The sequence below is a fragment of the Tilletiopsis washingtonensis genome (genome assembly GCF_003144115.1).
Source record: "Tilletiopsis washingtonensis strain MCA 4186 unplaced genomic scaffold FA09scaffold_18, whole genome shotgun sequence".
NCBI lineage: Eukaryota > Fungi > Basidiomycota > Exobasidiomycetes > Entylomatales > Tilletiopsis > Tilletiopsis washingtonensis.
The window spans coordinates 363,913-378,549 of NW_020312015.1; the positions used below are offsets into that span (position 1 = coordinate 363,913).

The window sequence follows — 14,637 nt, forward strand, 5'->3', positions numbered from 1 at the left end:
AGCCGCCAGCGATCGGAGTCGGAGCCGGCGTCCCATCGCCGTGAGAATAAGCATGGCGAGATGCAGCGGGAGCAAGGAGCAGCTCCGTTGATCTCGACGTCGCACAGCGCGTAGAGGCCGAGGTCTACCTCTTCGCTGTCTCTGACGCTGACGCACGTCAGCCTCGTCGTGACGAGCTCGCAGCTCGCGAGGAAGAAGGCAGCGTCTCGCTTGGCGGCGCTCGGCTCGGCTCCGCGCGACGCTGCGGCGCAAAGCAACCGGCGGCCCTGGCTGCATGCGTGCGGTAGATTCGCCTGCCGCAGAGCTCGCGCTGCACGCACCTCGGCTGCCGCCGTGGCCGGATCAGCAGCGAAGCGCACCATGTGCCTTCGGACAAAGCCAGAGGTTGCGCTGTGCGAAGAGTCGAGCAGCTGCAGCTGCACCTTACAGCAGAGGGGTGCGGCATGCTGCGGCATGGCGTCGTCTGCATGCTGCGGCTGGTCGCAGGACAGCGCGCGCTGCTGCCGCAGCCGTGCGAGATGCGTTTCTTCCCGCCGAGCAGAAGCGGCTCAAGCGAAAGGAAGAGAGGGCAGATTGCCGCAGCGGGACAACAGGCATGATGAGCCGTCTCAGAGCTCTTGCCCTCTGAGACGCAGCAGGACGCGCTCTCGAGGCCGCTCAGCAGGGGTCCGGCAAGAGGTCATGCGCTCGGCAGTCTCATTTGCTGCTGCTGAGGCGGCTTCATGCTTCTCTGTGCTTCGAGCTGTGGTGCTTTGCAGCATGAAGTGGGAGGATGCTCTGCCTCGCTGTGCTGATGCGCTGCGCTGTGGAGCTCGAGGTGCGACCTCCTCCTTCCCTTGTCCCTCGTCCCCCCCGCGGGCCGGGCCATTGGCCCGCGTGCGTATCATCCTCGCGGCCTTGCTGCGGCGGCCCAACTGCACCTGGCCGCAGCCGCAGCTCTGCGCAGGATGCCATGCTGAGAAGGGCAGCGCAGCGCCTGAAGCAGCCCTTCTGCTCGACGAGCTCGCATGCCTGCCTCTTTCTACTCTGCGGCAGGATGCGGCTGTATCTTCTCGTATGCGGAGCGCCGCCGCACCCGCCGCGCTTGCGCGCCAGCAGCTTTTATGCCGACCGGCTCGGCGCCGAACGGCAGCCCGCCAGCATGCAGCCGCAACCACCACGGGCCTCGTCGAGTGGTGCCGGCGGAGCCGAATGGAGCACGAAGAGGAATTCGAGCGCAACGCCAGCCGAGGAGCTGCTCGCCATCCTCGATGGCCGCAGCAGGTGCACTGCCTGCAGCGCCGGCGCGGGATCGGGTCAGGCGTGGGCGGCCCAGCGCAATGGGACGCCTCCTTGGGCGATCTGCGCCGCATACGACGTCCGAGGGTGAAGTGCCGCAGTCCAGCCCATCAGCCCTGCCGTCGGAAGAGGTGCGGCAGAGTGGTGAGAGGCGTCGTCCCGTACGCCGCTGCCGGATGCCGAGGCCTGCCTGCCACTCTGCCGCTGCTTTTCCTTGTCCTCGCCGTCGTCGTCACCGCGCAACGCCGGCTTTGTCGAGCCGAGCGGAGCGCTGCAGCTGCACGCTGCACCGCGCCCTGCATGCTGCAGCACAAAGGCCGTGCCGATACGAGCATGCACGACTTGCATGGCTGAGATCGTGCGCAGTCCCCGGCGCAGCACCGCTGCGGCGGCTGCCGGTGCGGGTACGCCATGGGTGGAGCGCCGCGCCGCGGCAGCGAGCGGGAAGAAAAGGAGCGCTGCTGCACGAGGTGCTTAAGCTCGGGCGGAGCAGCGCAGCAGCAAAATCGCAGAGGGAGCCGCGAGAGGCACGCAGACGGCGTGCCGCTTCCGTGTGCGGCAGGTGCAGGCGCGGCTGAGCTCCAGAGGCAGCCAGCTCCGGCGCTGCTGCCGCGGTTGCCCTTGCCCGCGCCCGCACCGCACCGCCGCCGCCGCCGCCGCCGCTGCCCGTCGCCTCTCCGCCTCCTTCTTGCCCGTCCGCTCTCGGAGCCGAGCTGTCCCCTTGACCTTGCCCTGTCCTGCAGCCCTGCTCCGCGGCCCGCTCCGCTCCGCTGCCGCACGCACCGATGGAGGCGCCCGACTACGCCGCCCTCGCGGCCGCCGGCCCTTCCCACCACCATCACCACTCCCTGCACGCCCTCGACGCCGCCTTTGCCCTGCCCCTTGCCGAGCACGCGCAGCACCCGCCGCCGCCGCCGCAGCAGCAGCAGCCGCAGCAGCACTTCGGCCCGCCCGATCTGCTCCCACCGCAGCAGCAGCAGCACCACGCTCCGCCGCACAGCGCCTACTCCCATCACCAGCAGCACCTGTCCTTCGGCGACGGGTCCGACGCCGGGCCGTCCGCCTTCTCCAGCCCGCTGCAGCACGCCGCCTGGCCTCCACCGCCGCAGGCGCAGCAGCTGGCCTTCCACGCGCCGCACTCGCGCTCCGTCTCCGTCTCGTCGCGCGCCCAGAGCCCGTCGAGCGAGCTCTCTGCGGCGTTTGCACTGCCCGTCTCCACCTCGGGAGGCCGCGGCGACGCCGTGCCAGGGCCCGGCTGGACGAGCCGCGTGCCGCCGTCGCAGGGCTCGTCGCGCCGCATCTCGCGCCTGGCTGCCGCCGCAGCGGGCGTGCCGGTAGAGCAGCAGCTCTTCGACTACGGCTCCTCGTCGCTCGACAGCCTCGCGGCCAAGCCGCTCTCGCGCTCCAGCTCGCGCCGCAGTGGCAAGGAGCAGCCGCCTGCCGCCGCTGCTGCTGCTGCTGCGCCCAAGATGCCGCGCGCCGTGACGCCCGAGGAAGACGCAACTGCCGCCGCAGATGCTGCGACGGCGGCGGGCAAGGAGGCACAGCGGCGGCAAAACAGCAGCTGCGACGCCTGCCGGCAGCGCAAGGTGGCGTGCAAGAAGGTGGCCGGCGAGGCCAAGTGCGTGCACTGCAAGGCCAAGGGCATCGAGTGCACCACCATCTACATCCAGCTCGCGACCGGCGGCACGAAGCCGCGTCCCATCAAGCGGCCACGCACCGGCGGCGAGGACAGTGCAGCCTCGCAGGCGCCCGAGGACAGGGGCCCCAGCCTCGTGCGCTACCTGCTGCTGCGCGACGCCGAGTACAACATCAATGTGACGGGCCTCTCTTACGAGACGGGCTCGGCCTCACCGCCGCCATCGCGGCGCAACGTGCCGTCAACGGCGGCAGAGACTCGCCTGGCGAACACGCAGGCGCGCGCCGACTTCTGCTCTGACCTAATTGAGACGTGAGCAGCGTGACAAGCCCGGCGACCCTATGCAGCCTGCTGACTCTCTCTTGCGACAGCTACTTCTCCATCGTGCACATCCGATACCCCATCATCGACCCGGACCTCTTCCGCAAGCGCTGGCACGACCGCTCGCCGGAGCTGGGCGGCCCGCCGCCCGACGTGCTGGTGGCCGTCATTCTCGCATGGGGCGCCAAGTACTCCGAGTCGCCCATCATCGTGGCCGACCGCGCCGAGACGGCGCATGAGCTGACGCCGCGGCAGAAGCAGAAGCGCGAGGCGGTGCAGTCCGCCAAGTCGACGTCGACGCTGCTCACGGCGCCCGTGACATCGACGTCTGCGACCGAGACGCAGTGGCTCACGGCGCCGCGCGACGTTGTCAATCCAGCTTCGGCGCGCGAGGCAGCCACTGTCGTGGGCCGCTCGCGCATCGCCGAGGACCTCATCGTCAAGGCACAGGAGGTGCTGGAGCGACAAAAGGCACACCGCATCGCCACGATGGACAATGCCAAGGCCTGCCTCATTGTGCAGGCTCTCTTCTGGCAGCGCGGTCTCGACGATCCGCGCGGCGCCATGCAGCAGGGCCTCTCGGGCAGCGAAGGCACGGTGCGCCCGCGCAAGCGCGGCGTGTACATGTGCAACGGCGTGTGGATGGTCTCGGGCCTGCGGCATCTGATCGAGGTGCGTCTGTGCGCATGCACGCGGCAGCGGAGCCGTTCGCTGACTTGTGCTCCCTTTCTGCAGCTGCAAGTGCACCTGCAGGAGACCGTCAGCCGCATCGACGACATGCGCGTGCGCGGCGAGGCCGTCATGACGTGGTGGCTCGCCTGCATGATGGACGCGCACATGGCTGCCATGTTCCGGCGCAAGCCGCATCTCGATCTCGAGGACTACTCGGTGGAACTGCCGTTTCCGCCGCCCGAGGCGCCCGGAGAGGGTCCTGGCCCGCTGTCCAACGCGCAAAGCCACCGGTGAGTGGGACGTCTAAAGCAGGCAGGCGCGACATACACTGACCATGCTGTTCCCAGCATCTGGCTCGACTCGGCGCGCGAGCAAGTGGAGCTGATGCGCTCCGTCTACCCTGCGCTCTGGACGCCACATGCGGCGGCCGTCGGTGTGTCGTCGCGCCGCCTCGACGAGCTTGTCACACTGGCCTGTCGCTGGCGCAGCAACCACCTGGCGCTCGTCGGTGCGCCGTCACCCACGTGGCCGTCGAACTGGAGCTTTGCGTCTGCCGTGACGGCGGCGGCGTCGGACATGAACTACCACCTCGTCTGGATCTTCATGTTCCAGGCGATCGAGGAGTTCGGCATTGCCGAGCTCAACGCCGCCAAGGCGCAAAGCTCCTACTCGCGCAGCGCGCTGCGGCACGGCGGCAGCGACATCGAGCTGGACCTCGGCAAGATCCGCGCGATGCAGGCGCGCATCTACGACGAGGCGCTCAATGCGTCGCTGCGCTGTGCCTCGCTCTCGCAGGTGCTGACGAACAATGGCTACCTGCGCCTCGAGGCCGGCATCATGAAGGTGACGATGAGCGAGGCCGGCTACTGCCTGGCACACTTCCGGCGCCCCGAGATTCTCTCCATCATCGACGGCCTGCGGCAGTACGGCCAGGCCTTCGAGGAGTGCTACGACCAGGCCGACGCGCTGCAGACGCTCGCCGCCGAGTACATGGAGGGCCTCGACACGGCCGAGCCGAGCAGCGGCCCGGCCATGGGTCAGGACGTCGGCTCATCCGTCGGGCAAAACCACCGGCGCACACAGCCGCTGCCGCAGCGCGGCGCACATATCAGCTCGGCGCCGCCGGGCATGCCCTCGGCGCAGACGTACGGCACCGGCAATGGCAGCATGGCCGAGGCGCCGAGCTACTACGGCGTCACCACTTATACCCCCACGGGCGGCATCACGCATCCGGCGTACGGCGCTGTGGCGGCGGGCGGCATGTCGACTGGCCATGCTGCGCCGCCGCCGCCGCAGCAACAGCAGCCGCCGCTGCACCACGGCCGCGCACCGCACGGCTACGCTCCGCACGACGGCGCCTCGTACGGCGCCCCTCAACAGCAGCAGCAGCACCACCACCACCAGCCACCGCACCAGACCGCCTCGGCGCAGGCGTACCCGCACCCGTCGATGCAGAACGGCACGCATCAGCAGACGTTCTATTGAGCTGCTGCACGGATCCCCCATCCCTCTTTACCCCACCAGACGGCGTCCCGTCATCTCTTCCTCGTTCGCGGCGCCGCACCATTAGGCCCGCCTCTGTCACCTGCATACACCCCGGTAGCCTCTGCCTTTCCTTCGGCCCTAGCACTGGCACACCTGTTCACCCAACGCACCTCCTTCCACCTGGTTACCACCTCGCAATGGCACTCTGACGTCACCCGCGCTGCACCCTGGGTCAGACGAGAGAGGAAGAGCGAGACGTAGATTACAGCGTGAAGAGGCAGAGATGATGGTGGTGCGGCAGACAAGTGAGATTGCGGCCGCGGTGGACATGGGTGGGGGAGCAGTGCGTGACATCACGGCGAGCTGCTTTTGATGCGGGTGACGGGAGGGGAAACACGATGCACAGTGAGCGCGCGCATCGCTTAGGCCTCCTTGACGACGTTGGCGCCGGCAGCCTTGGCGCGCTTGCGCATCATCTCGGCCGACTTGGCGCCGCGGACACCGCCGCCCCAGTGGCGCGAGAGCTCCGTGTGCTTGTCGAGGTAGTTGGCCTTGGCGGCCGAGACGAGCGTGGCCAGCTCGCGCTCGTCGGCCGAGTTGACGGCCGTGAGGGCGGCGACGGCGGCCGTCTTCTTGTGCACGACGGCTCCGAGACGCGACTTGCCGCCCTTGACGATGACGTACGGCACACCCATCTTCTTGCAGAGAGCGGGCAGCTGCAAGGCGAAAGAATGTCAGCGGCGCCGCAGGGCACCTCACAGCGGCGGCCGACTCACGTAGACGACGAGCTCGATGGGGTCAACGTCGGCAGCGATGGCGACGAACTTGGCCTTCTTGGCCTCGATGAGGGCCACGACGTGGTTCAGGCCGTACTTGACGTTGACGGGCTTGGGGCCGGCCTTGGCGGCGTCCTTGTTGCCGGCAGCCACATCGGCGGCGATCTTGCCGAGACGCTCCTTCTTCTCCTGCTTGCTCTCCGGGCGGTACTTGTTGAAGAGCTTGAACATGGCCGTGGCCGTGTTCTTGTCGAGCGTGTTGCTGAACTGCGCAATCGACGGCGGCACCTTCAGGCGCTGGTTGAGCACGACGCGCTGGCGCTGCAGCTGCACGTATTGCGGCCACTTGACGAAGCGCGTCAGGTCCTGCGACGGCCGGATGTCCTGGCCTACAAGGAGAGAGAGGGTCAGCAAAGAGACTGTGCAGCGACGTGCACACCGCAACGCACCGATGCCGAAGCTGCGCGTGCGCTTCTCGAAGCGCGGGTCCTGAGGGGCCTTGGCGCCCTTCTTGGCGTACGGCTTCGAGCCGGTCTTGGCGGTGGTGGTGGCCTTGGGCTGCGGGGGAGAAGGACGGTAAGAAGGGGATCATTGAGACGAGCTGTCGGACGACAGCTCGGAGCTCTAGCGGCGTGGGAGATGCGAAGAGGTCGCAGCGAGTGGTGAGCTCGTGGCGTGCCTCTACAGCACTCTCCCAGCCTCCCCGCACGTCATCGGCGGCCGTCTCGCAAGACTGGCCGCCTCGGTGCTTACATGACGACCTCTGAGGCTGCTGTGTCGACGCAGCACACGGTGCGGCAGCCACTCAGGCGTGCCTCCCGCTAGGGTGTGTGCATGCGCCGGCACAGAGCGGCAGGGGTTGCGCATGAGCGGCGCAATGCCATGCCTGGATGATCTGGGCGCACGCAGCGAGCGGCGAAGCAGGCCCGCCCAGATCACCGCATGGCGATGTCGCAGCAGCCGTCGATGCGCATGCAGGAAGACGAGTGCGATGTGGCGTCACGGAGGCACAGCTCTCTGCCGCACGCTTCGTCTTGTCTTCCTGCACCCTGCCCACACCGGCACGCTGCCGAGGCAGCCGTGCACCGCGGTGCGCCGAGTGTGGTGTGTGATGCGAGTGGGGGCACGCTCCGAGCGGCCGGACGAGGTGACGGACTAGCTGCGCACCATTGTGAACGACGGTCTTGAGGGGTGGAAGACGATGTGGTGGGGAGAAGCAGAGGCTGCCGTGCGCTGCCGCCTGGCTGGCTGCGCGCCCCCGCCGCGCCGCCGCCGCGCCTCTGCGCGCAGGCGCAGGGCGCGCTCGCCGCAGCCGCAGCAGCGTCACGTGACAGGCATCGCGCCCGGCGGCCGCTTCTCCTCGCCGCCGCCTCACGCCGCAGTCCGCGCCTTTGCAGCCCACACGGCATGCTTGCATGTCGCAAAGGCCTTGTGAGAGGTCCACACGCTGCACAGATCCGAGAGAGCTGCGTCGTCTGCTCGGGCGTGCAGAGGCGGGCCAGGCTGTGCATGTGCGCGCCCTGCGTGCTCGCCACCGCAGAGCCCAGTGTCCCGAGACGCAGGCAACTGCGAGGCACAGGATGTCGATCAGCTCAGGCAGACGAAGCCAGTGAAGCGCAGCTGGGGCTTCTGGAGCCGCACCACCACCCCAGGCCGACGGCATCCAGAGCGCCCGGGAGCGGCGTTGCGGTGATCAGCGGCCGACGTGAGCCGCGCGACGAGTCGGCGCAGACCGGGCCGGCGAGTCTCGCCGGCTGTAGTGCGCGAGTACAAGCTCGCCTGAGCGCTTGAAGTCGCAGCTTCAACTGTGCCCACCGAGAGATGCCCGAAGGCCGTGCGTGCGCTTTGTCCTCCACCAGCCGCAGACAGAGAGGCAAGCTCTGGCCCCGCTTTCAGCTCACGGACCCTCCGGCGGCGGCAGCGGGGCCAGACGAGGACCTTGATAGCCAGCACGCAGTCCTCGCAGACCGTGCGGGCCGTGCTGTCGCGCTATCTGTGGGACAAGCGGGGCAGCGGGGTGCCGCGAGCAGGCCCTCGTGCGCTGCGAAGAGGGGCAGAGATCGCCCGGCCGAGGCGTGACGTTGAGTGCGCTGCTGGGGCGCGGCCCTCGGCGCGCGGCGGCTGGCAGCCGGCAAAGCGCGCCGAGAGCGTCAGCGAGCGGCGGCCACCGAGGGCGACGCGAGCGCTGCGCCTGCGCGCTGCGCCGCTCGCAGCGCCGTTGGAGTTGGGCGCGGCCGCCGCTGCATCTTCCTGACTCCACCCATCCCCCATCCGCGTCCCACCATGCTTGCCCGCTCCGCCCTCCGCTCCTCGCTGCGTGCCGCCGCGCCGTCGGCGCCGCGCATGTTCAGCTCCTCGGCCGCCGACCGCCACGCCGTCGCCGTGCTCGGTGCCAGCGGCGGCATTGGCCAGCCCGTGAGTGCGCTGAGCGCGCGGCGGCCTTCTGCTGCGCCGGCCTGCGGAGCCGTGCAAGCGGCCTCGGCTGCCGCGCCGTCGCACTGCACTGTCCCTGCCATGCTGACACGGCCCTGTCCAGCTCTCGCTGCTGCTCAAGAACGACCCGCTGGTGACGTCGCTGCGCCTCTTCGACGTGCGCCTCGCGCCCGGTGTCGCAGCCGACATTGGCCACGTGAACACGCCCGCCGTGGTGCGTCGCCCAGAACATGCTGCACTGCCGGACTGTGCACTGATGCTCGCCGCAGACCACCGGCTACTCGCCCGACGGCCCCGAGGGCGGCCTCAAGAAGGCGCTCGAGGGCGCCGAGCTCGTCGTCATCCCCGCCGGTGTGCCGCGCAAGCCCGGCATGACCCGTGACGACCTGTTCAACGTGCGTGTGCTGCACGAGCCACACCACAGCAGCAGCAGCAGCAGCAGCAGCAGTAGCAGCATCTGACCCGTCTGTGCACAGACCAACGCCTCGATCGTGCGCGACCTGGCCAAGACGGCCGCCGAGGTCTGCCCCAAGGCCCACATCCTCGTCATCTCCAACCCCGTCAACTCGACGGTGCCCATTGTCGCCGAGGTGTTCAAGAAGGCCGGCGTCTACGACCCCAAGCGCCTCTTCGGCGTCACGACGCTCGACGTGACGCGGGCCAGCACGTTCCTCAGGTGAGTGCTCGGCCTCTCAGCCGCCCGCAAGTGGCGCGGGCTCACCCATGCCGCCTCCACAGCGGCATCGCCGGCGCCAAGCCGAGCGAGACGATTGTGCCGTGCGTCGGCGGCCACTCGGGCCCGACGATTGTGCCCCTGCTCTCGCAGGCCGCGCAGGGCTCGGCCGTCAAGGCCGGCGAGGCGTACGAGAAGCTCGTGCACCGCATCCAGTACGGCGGCGACGAGGTCGTCAAGGCCAAGGATGGCGCCGGCTCGGCCACGCTCAGCATGGCCTACGCCGCCGCCGTGTTCAGCAACTCGCTGATGCGCGCCATCGGCGGCGAGAGCAACGTCGTCGAGTGCACGTACGTCGACTCGCCGCTGTACAAGGACCAGGGCGTCGACTTCTTCAGCTCCAAGGTGACGCTCAGCGGCGAGGGTGTCGGCGAGATCCACCCCGTCGGCAAGCTCTCCGCCGAGGAGGAGAAGGTGCGTGCGAGATGCGCGCGCGCAGTGAGATTGAAGCTGACATGCTCGCGCACGCTTGCAGCTCATGGAGGCCTGCCTGCCCGAGCTCAAGAAGAACATCCAGAAGGGTGTCCAGTGGTGCGTTGAGCGGCCTTAGCAGTGCACAGTGTGATGCTGACGCCTATCTTGTGTGCGCAGGTACGGCGAGAACCCCTAAATTGCTAGAGCTGCTCCCGGGCGCGCGCGCCTTGCTCCAGGCCCGCGCTCCGCATTGGCCTGGTCATGTCCAGCCGGGCACGACAGGCGCCAGCAATGTCAATCCAGGTATAATCGATCGCGCGCGCATGACAGGCGTGGCGACGCAGCGAGGGGGGTACATAGGCAAGCGGGGACAGATAAGGCGCAGGGGCAGAGCAGAGAGAGCAGTGGCGGCAAGGAGCATGCGCCGCGCGCTAGTCTTTCTTCTTGGACCAGTGCTCCGAGCAGATGGCGAGCAGCAGATTGAAGGCGTCGTCGCGCTGGGCAGCGCGCAAGGGGACGTCAGCAGAGGCAGTGCAATGGCGGCGCGCGAGACGCTGTCACGCACGTGGCTCATGTTGGAGAAGAAGAGCGATGGCTTGCTGGAGCGCTGCACCTGCAGGCCCGACGAGCTCCACACCAGCAGGCGGATGGACCTGTGGGCAGGTGCGCGCGGGTCAGCAAGAGTCGGTGCGCTCAGCTGCTCATCCTCCACGCACTTGGTCTTGACCAGCCCGGCAATGTCCTCGAGCGGCGTCTTGCATGTCTTGTGGCTGCGCTCGGGGCGCACCGAGTGCAGCGCGACAAAGTAGCTGCCGTCCGAGAGATGCTCATGAGCGTTGCGACTGGCAGGGCCGAAGGTTCCGCTGACTCACATCATGCGCGTCGTGATGGTCAGATGGCCGGGAATTGCGTTGTGCTGGCAGAAGAAGCTGCCCAGCTTGCGCGGCTGGCGAGCGTGGGGTCAGGCTATGCCATCGCCACCAGGGCCGGGCCACCTGCTCACCTTGAGCGTCTCGACGCCGTCCTTGACGACACGCTCCTCGAGCGACAGCAGGCCCTCGCCCTCGCGCAGCGGCCGCATGGCGCCGTGCGCCACGGCATGTGCGGCCGAGGAGCGCTTCTGCGGCGTGAGCATCTTGAGCGGCGACTTGCTCTTCATCTCCTCCGCCGCGCCGGCCGGGGCAGCAGCCAGGCCGTCCTCGTCACTGGGCGCGCGCTGCAGCGTGGCGCCCTTGGAGACCTGCTTCTCCAGGTGCCGCCGGCGCAGCAGCTGGATGGCAAACTGCGCGTCGGTGGGCGAGCCCCAGAGCACCCACCATACGGGCGACAAGGGCCGTCGGTAGCGCGGATAGTGGCTCTGCAGCGGCAGCAGGATGAAGAAGGTGAAGCCGAGCAGGAGCCAGAGGAACTTGGCGATGTAGTACGTCGGCGTCACCGCCACCAGCACCGTCACGACGCCGAAGATCGAGAGCGTGCGCCATGTCGCCGTTGGGTTGCGCCAGAGGATCAGGTTCTTGATCTTCTCGTGCTGTGGTGGGGCATGAGCGGGCGCGGTAGTTCACTGTGCTGGTGTCACTTACGCCATCGGCCAAGTCGCCAGCAGCAATCTGCGAGGCGAGACCGAACTGCCAATGCCCGTCAGCGAGGCTCTGCGTCTGGATTAGCGGGGAAACGCACCTTGACCACCCAGCGCTTGTAGATCTCGAGCACGTCCAGTCGTGATCTCTGTCGGCGCTGTCAGCCTGCGCAGCAAGTCGCCTGGACGATTCACTTCTTACTCACGCGTCGGAGCCGCTCTGCAAGCTTGTCGGCCTCGCGGCCTCGGGCCATGCGCTTGCGCACCTGCTCGTGCAGATACGAGGCGTCGGGCGGGAAGAAGCGGAATTGCATAATCTGCAGAGCACGTTTAGCAACGGCAGCTGCGAGCATGCCCGTAGCCGGCTTACATAGAACATCAGGATGCTGCGGCCGAGCGTGTGTCAGTCGACAGTCTCGCAGTCTGCTGGCGGCGTCACTCACAGCAAGAACGCAACAAAGATGCCGTCGATGTACCACAGCACAAAGTAGGCCATCGCTGCCGTGCCCGTGCGGCGCGGGCTCTCCCAGCGGTACATGCGCCGAGCACCGAGCAGGAAGCGCTCCCAGAAGGGCGCGATGATGTAGAGGCGCTCGACGTGCGAGCGCGCCTTGCTCTCGCGGTACGACTGGTCCGGGCTGTTGTCAAGCTCCTCGGGCGCGTAGCGCTCGATGAGCGCGAGGATGTAGGCGATGCAGAATGCAATCGTGTCTACCCTGGGCTCGCCGGCCATGCTGCTCTCGACTCCCTCCGAGGCAGACACGAGCTCCCACGACTCGCCGTCGTGCTTGAGCGCCGCCGACGGGTTGCTCATGAGCGCCTCTGCACGAGCTTCTTGCTCCTGCTCTGCCGCCTCTTGCTCCTCCTTTCGTTGCCGTGCCTTTGCCGAGGCGGCCTTGCCCTCTTCCTTCTTGGCCGCACGCTCCGACTTCTCGAGGGACCGCTGCCGCAGGCCTTCGAGGTTGTCCTCCGGCGCGCCAAAGACGGCCGCGCCCTCGTCCGTCGACTGCGGAACGTAGCCGTCGTCTGTGGCCCACGTCACATGCGGGCTGCCGGCTCGACCGCCCTCTCGCGCCTTTTTGCTGTTCTTGTCCAGCTTCACGGGCGTATCAGCGAGCATCTGCTTGCTGCGACTCGGAGGCACTCCGGGGCCCTGATCTTCGGCCAGGCGCTGCAGGCCGCGATCGACGTGAGTCAGCACCGTGACGCGCTGCCCTCGCCGTGCAGCAGCGACTGCCTCCTCGGGATCCACGCGAAAGTCATCGAGGCGCGGCATTCTGCGCTGTGGAAACGTCAGAGACTGCGGCACGCGCACCTCGCGCGTGTGTCGGCCAAAGTTCGAGAGGAAGCTCTCCAGCTCGAGCTCCTCGAGCTCCAGCAGAGGCTTCTGCAAGTGGTGCGAGGCGCCGCCGCTGTGCAGCGAGAAGACGCCAGACGTGTCGTCTGAGCCGTGCGACTTGAGCGAGATGGTCGAGGGGTCGCGGTCCTCGGACACGACTTCAAGGAGCGACGAGGACGACTCGGAGTCAGACTCGCCACCCAGCACGGGTCCTGCTTTGTCTAAGGCCTCATCGTCGGAGCTGTCTAGCGCAGAGCCGACCAGTGTGGTGGCGGCGCGAGCCTCCTCGTCCGAGCCCGAGGACTCGACGGCGCCGCAGATGGCCGGCGCTTTGAGCTCTTTGACCGACGTGGGCCGGCTGGCGTGTGCGCTGCTGCGCCGCGAGTGGCTCTTCCTCTGCCGCGAGCCGTCAAGATGTCCGTGGTGCCTCAAGTCGCCCGGAAAGTAACCGCGCTCCTCGAGTGTCGGCTCGGCGCGAGACTTGGGCGGACTGCTGCCCAGCGCCTCGCCGCTCAGCGCCGCCTGCTTGCCGCCCGAGAAGCTGCGGCGCCCTTTCTCGCGCTTGCCCGGGTGCTTGGCCAGGTAGAGGTCGCGCGCAATCATGCGTGCCTCCTCCTCCTCGAGGCGGTCCTTGAGGTCGGATGCTGCCAAGAACTTAGCGTAGTCGCCCTCAGTCGCCTTGCCGACTATTGCAGGCGTGTGTTTGCCGCTCGATGGGCCGCTGCTGTTGCTGTGACCGGCAGCATGCCTGGATGTCGGGCGACTGCCCGAACTGCGCTCCTTGCGGGGCGATGTGCCGTCGCCGGCCTGAGGCCGATTTCGCAGGGTGCTGGCTAGCGACCCTAGGACACCGCGCGGGGCCGCCTTTGAGGGACCAGCCGCCGGCGTCGTCTCGTCGTCCGTGTCCTCGCCGCCCATCATTCCGTAGGCGCCCAGCATTGGGTAGGCGTCATCTTCGTGAGCGCGCAAGGCTTCCTGCCTTGACGGGCCAGCAACGTTCTCTGCGGCCATGCTGACCTCGTCGCTTGTGGCGGAGTCCGAGTGCTTGGGCAGGAGCAGAGGATGGATGGGATAGGTCTCCTCGGCGCTCGCGTCGGATGCCGGCGGCTGAGCGTCCTTTAGCTGTTGCCGCGCCTCGTCATCTTCAGCTTCCGTGCTGTTCATCTCCAAAGACTGCCTGCCCGAGCAGAGCTATCTGCGCGAGTGCGGGCCAGCGCGGCGCAGCTGCTATCCTTTCTCGTGCTATCGCTTGCCCTTTCACGATGCGAGCCGAGTGCCGTCGCGCTCAGCGTCGATGTACTTCCGCAGCGGTGACTGCGAGATGGGGCTGCGCAGCCAGCCGCAATGCGGACGAGGCGCAGTCGCGGCAAGCCCGGGATCAGCGCGCTCTCACGTGCACACCTCGCAGCGGCGCTCTGAGGTGCAGCAGCGGGGCATACAGCTGCAAATCTGACCTGGGAGAGCCGCGCTGGGCGAGCAGCGTCTGTGCGCTGCACTTGGTGTGAACGAAGGTCCTTGAGTCTTGCGCTTGCGGCGGATGGGGTGCGGAGAGAAGAAGTGACAGAGGGCTGAGGCTGAGCCGGAGCTTGCCGTGCCGTTCCCCGCACGCCGCACGCAGCAGTCACAGTCGGCTGACTCGGCCTGCCGCCCGCTGCTCTGGTGCGTGCATGCACGGCAGATCATGCGCGATGGCGCATGAGCGCAGCAACCACGCGCCGAGGCGTGTGGGAACACCCGAGAGCGGCAGCGAGGCCGGCCCGGTCCCGCCCTCGCACTGCAGTCCCGTTGTGGTGACCACCGCAGCGCCAAGAGGTGCCGCCAGCGCCCTTCACCGTGAGATCCAGTGCGCAGCCAGGTGCTCTTGCGCAATGTCCGTGCCGCAGCGCTGCGCGTCGCGTGAATCCGAGGTCAGAAGCGCGACGCGGCCAGGTGCAGGGCAGGGCAGGACAAACTCTGACGCTTCCTGGGCTG

General features: G+C 68.1%; 5 protein-coding genes across 5 annotated transcripts; 3 read left to right on the forward strand and 2 right to left on the reverse strand.

The window, feature by feature from the left end:
- Positions 1–237: 237 nt before the first annotated feature.
- Positions 238–1,715, forward strand: FA09DRAFT_97250 (hypothetical protein). Its single transcript, XM_025745929.1, has one exon. It carries the CDS (start codon positions 361–363, stop codon positions 1,630–1,632), a length of 1,272 nt encoding a protein of 423 aa, XP_025596543.1. The 5' UTR covers positions 238–360; the 3' UTR covers positions 1,633–1,715.
- A 248-nt stretch (positions 1,716–1,963) lies between these two features.
- On the forward strand, positions 1,964–5,616 carry FA09DRAFT_321438 (hypothetical protein). The gene is made up of 4 exons (XM_025741019.1): positions 1,964–3,229; positions 3,289–3,910; positions 3,974–4,200; positions 4,258–5,616. The coding sequence occupies exons 1-4, from the start codon at positions 2,064–2,066 to the stop codon at positions 5,393–5,395; spliced, it is 3,153 nt and encodes a 1,050-aa protein (XP_025596544.1). The 5' UTR covers positions 1,964–2,063; the 3' UTR covers positions 5,396–5,616.
- A 98-nt stretch (positions 5,617–5,714) lies between these two features.
- Positions 5,715–7,038, reverse strand: FA09DRAFT_344031 (60S ribosomal protein L7A variant 1; the record flags this gene model as incomplete). Its single annotated transcript, XM_025744630.1, has 4 exons — positions 5,715–6,111; positions 6,172–6,560; positions 6,621–6,729; positions 6,925–7,038. The coding sequence occupies 4 exons, from the start codon at positions 7,036–7,038 to the stop codon at positions 5,818–5,820; spliced, it is 906 nt and encodes a 301-aa protein (XP_025596545.1). The 3' UTR covers positions 5,715–5,817.
- Positions 7,039–8,432: 1,394 nt separating this feature from the next.
- On the forward strand, positions 8,433–10,065 carry FA09DRAFT_331500 (putative MDH1-malate dehydrogenase precursor, mitochondrial). The gene is made up of 7 exons (XM_025743052.1): positions 8,433–8,586; positions 8,708–8,818; positions 8,874–8,999; positions 9,081–9,280; positions 9,343–9,751; positions 9,813–9,868; positions 9,929–10,065. Exons 1-7 carry the CDS (start codon positions 8,455–8,457, stop codon positions 9,945–9,947), a joined length of 1,053 nt encoding a protein of 350 aa, XP_025596546.1. The 5' UTR covers positions 8,433–8,454; the 3' UTR covers positions 9,948–10,065.
- Positions 10,031–14,224, reverse strand: FA09DRAFT_331502 (hypothetical protein). The gene is made up of 10 exons (XM_025743053.1): positions 11,771–14,224; positions 11,698–11,713; positions 11,534–11,644; positions 11,429–11,476; positions 11,332–11,376; positions 10,755–11,279; positions 10,624–10,697; positions 10,468–10,560; positions 10,317–10,404; positions 10,031–10,248 (listed from the first exon to the last, which is right to left on the reverse strand). The coding sequence occupies exons 1-10, from the start codon at positions 13,828–13,830 to the stop codon at positions 10,183–10,185; spliced, it is 3,126 nt and encodes a 1,041-aa protein (XP_025596547.1). The 5' UTR covers positions 13,831–14,224; the 3' UTR covers positions 10,031–10,182.
- Between the last annotated feature and the right edge of the window lie 413 nt (positions 14,225–14,637).

Coding starts and splice junctions, on each gene's coding strand:
- FA09DRAFT_331502 (XM_025743053.1), bottom strand. CDS start 13,830: ATGAACAGCACGGAAGCTGAAGATGACGAGGCGCGGCAACAGCTAAAG. Junction 11,377..11,428: donor ACAAGCGCTGGGTGGTCAAG/GTGCGTTTCCCC, acceptor GGGCATTGGCAG/TTCGGTCTCGCCTCGCAGAT. Junction 10,405..10,467: donor GCCGGGCTGGTCAAGACCAA/GTGCGTGGAGGA, acceptor ACCTGCCCACAG/GTCCATCCGCCTGCTGGTGT.
- FA09DRAFT_321438 (XM_025741019.1), top strand. CDS start 2,064: ATGGAGGCGCCCGACTACGCCGCCCTCGCGGCCGCCGGCCCTTCCCAC. Junction 3,911..3,973: donor GCCTGCGGCATCTGATCGAG/GTGCGTCTGTGC, acceptor CCCTTTCTGCAG/CTGCAAGTGCACCTGCAGGA. Junction 4,201..4,257: donor TCCAACGCGCAAAGCCACCG/GTGAGTGGGACG, acceptor TGCTGTTCCCAG/CATCTGGCTCGACTCGGCGC.
- FA09DRAFT_331500 (XM_025743052.1), top strand. CDS start 8,455: ATGCTTGCCCGCTCCGCCCTCCGCTCCTCGCTGCGTGCCGCCGCGCCG. Junction 8,819..8,873: donor ACGTGAACACGCCCGCCGTG/GTGCGTCGCCCA, acceptor TGCTCGCCGCAG/ACCACCGGCTACTCGCCCGA. Junction 9,752..9,812: donor TCTCCGCCGAGGAGGAGAAG/GTGCGTGCGAGA, acceptor GCACGCTTGCAG/CTCATGGAGGCCTGCCTGCC.
- FA09DRAFT_97250 (XM_025745929.1), top strand. CDS start 361: ATGTGCCTTCGGACAAAGCCAGAGGTTGCGCTGTGCGAAGAGTCGAGC.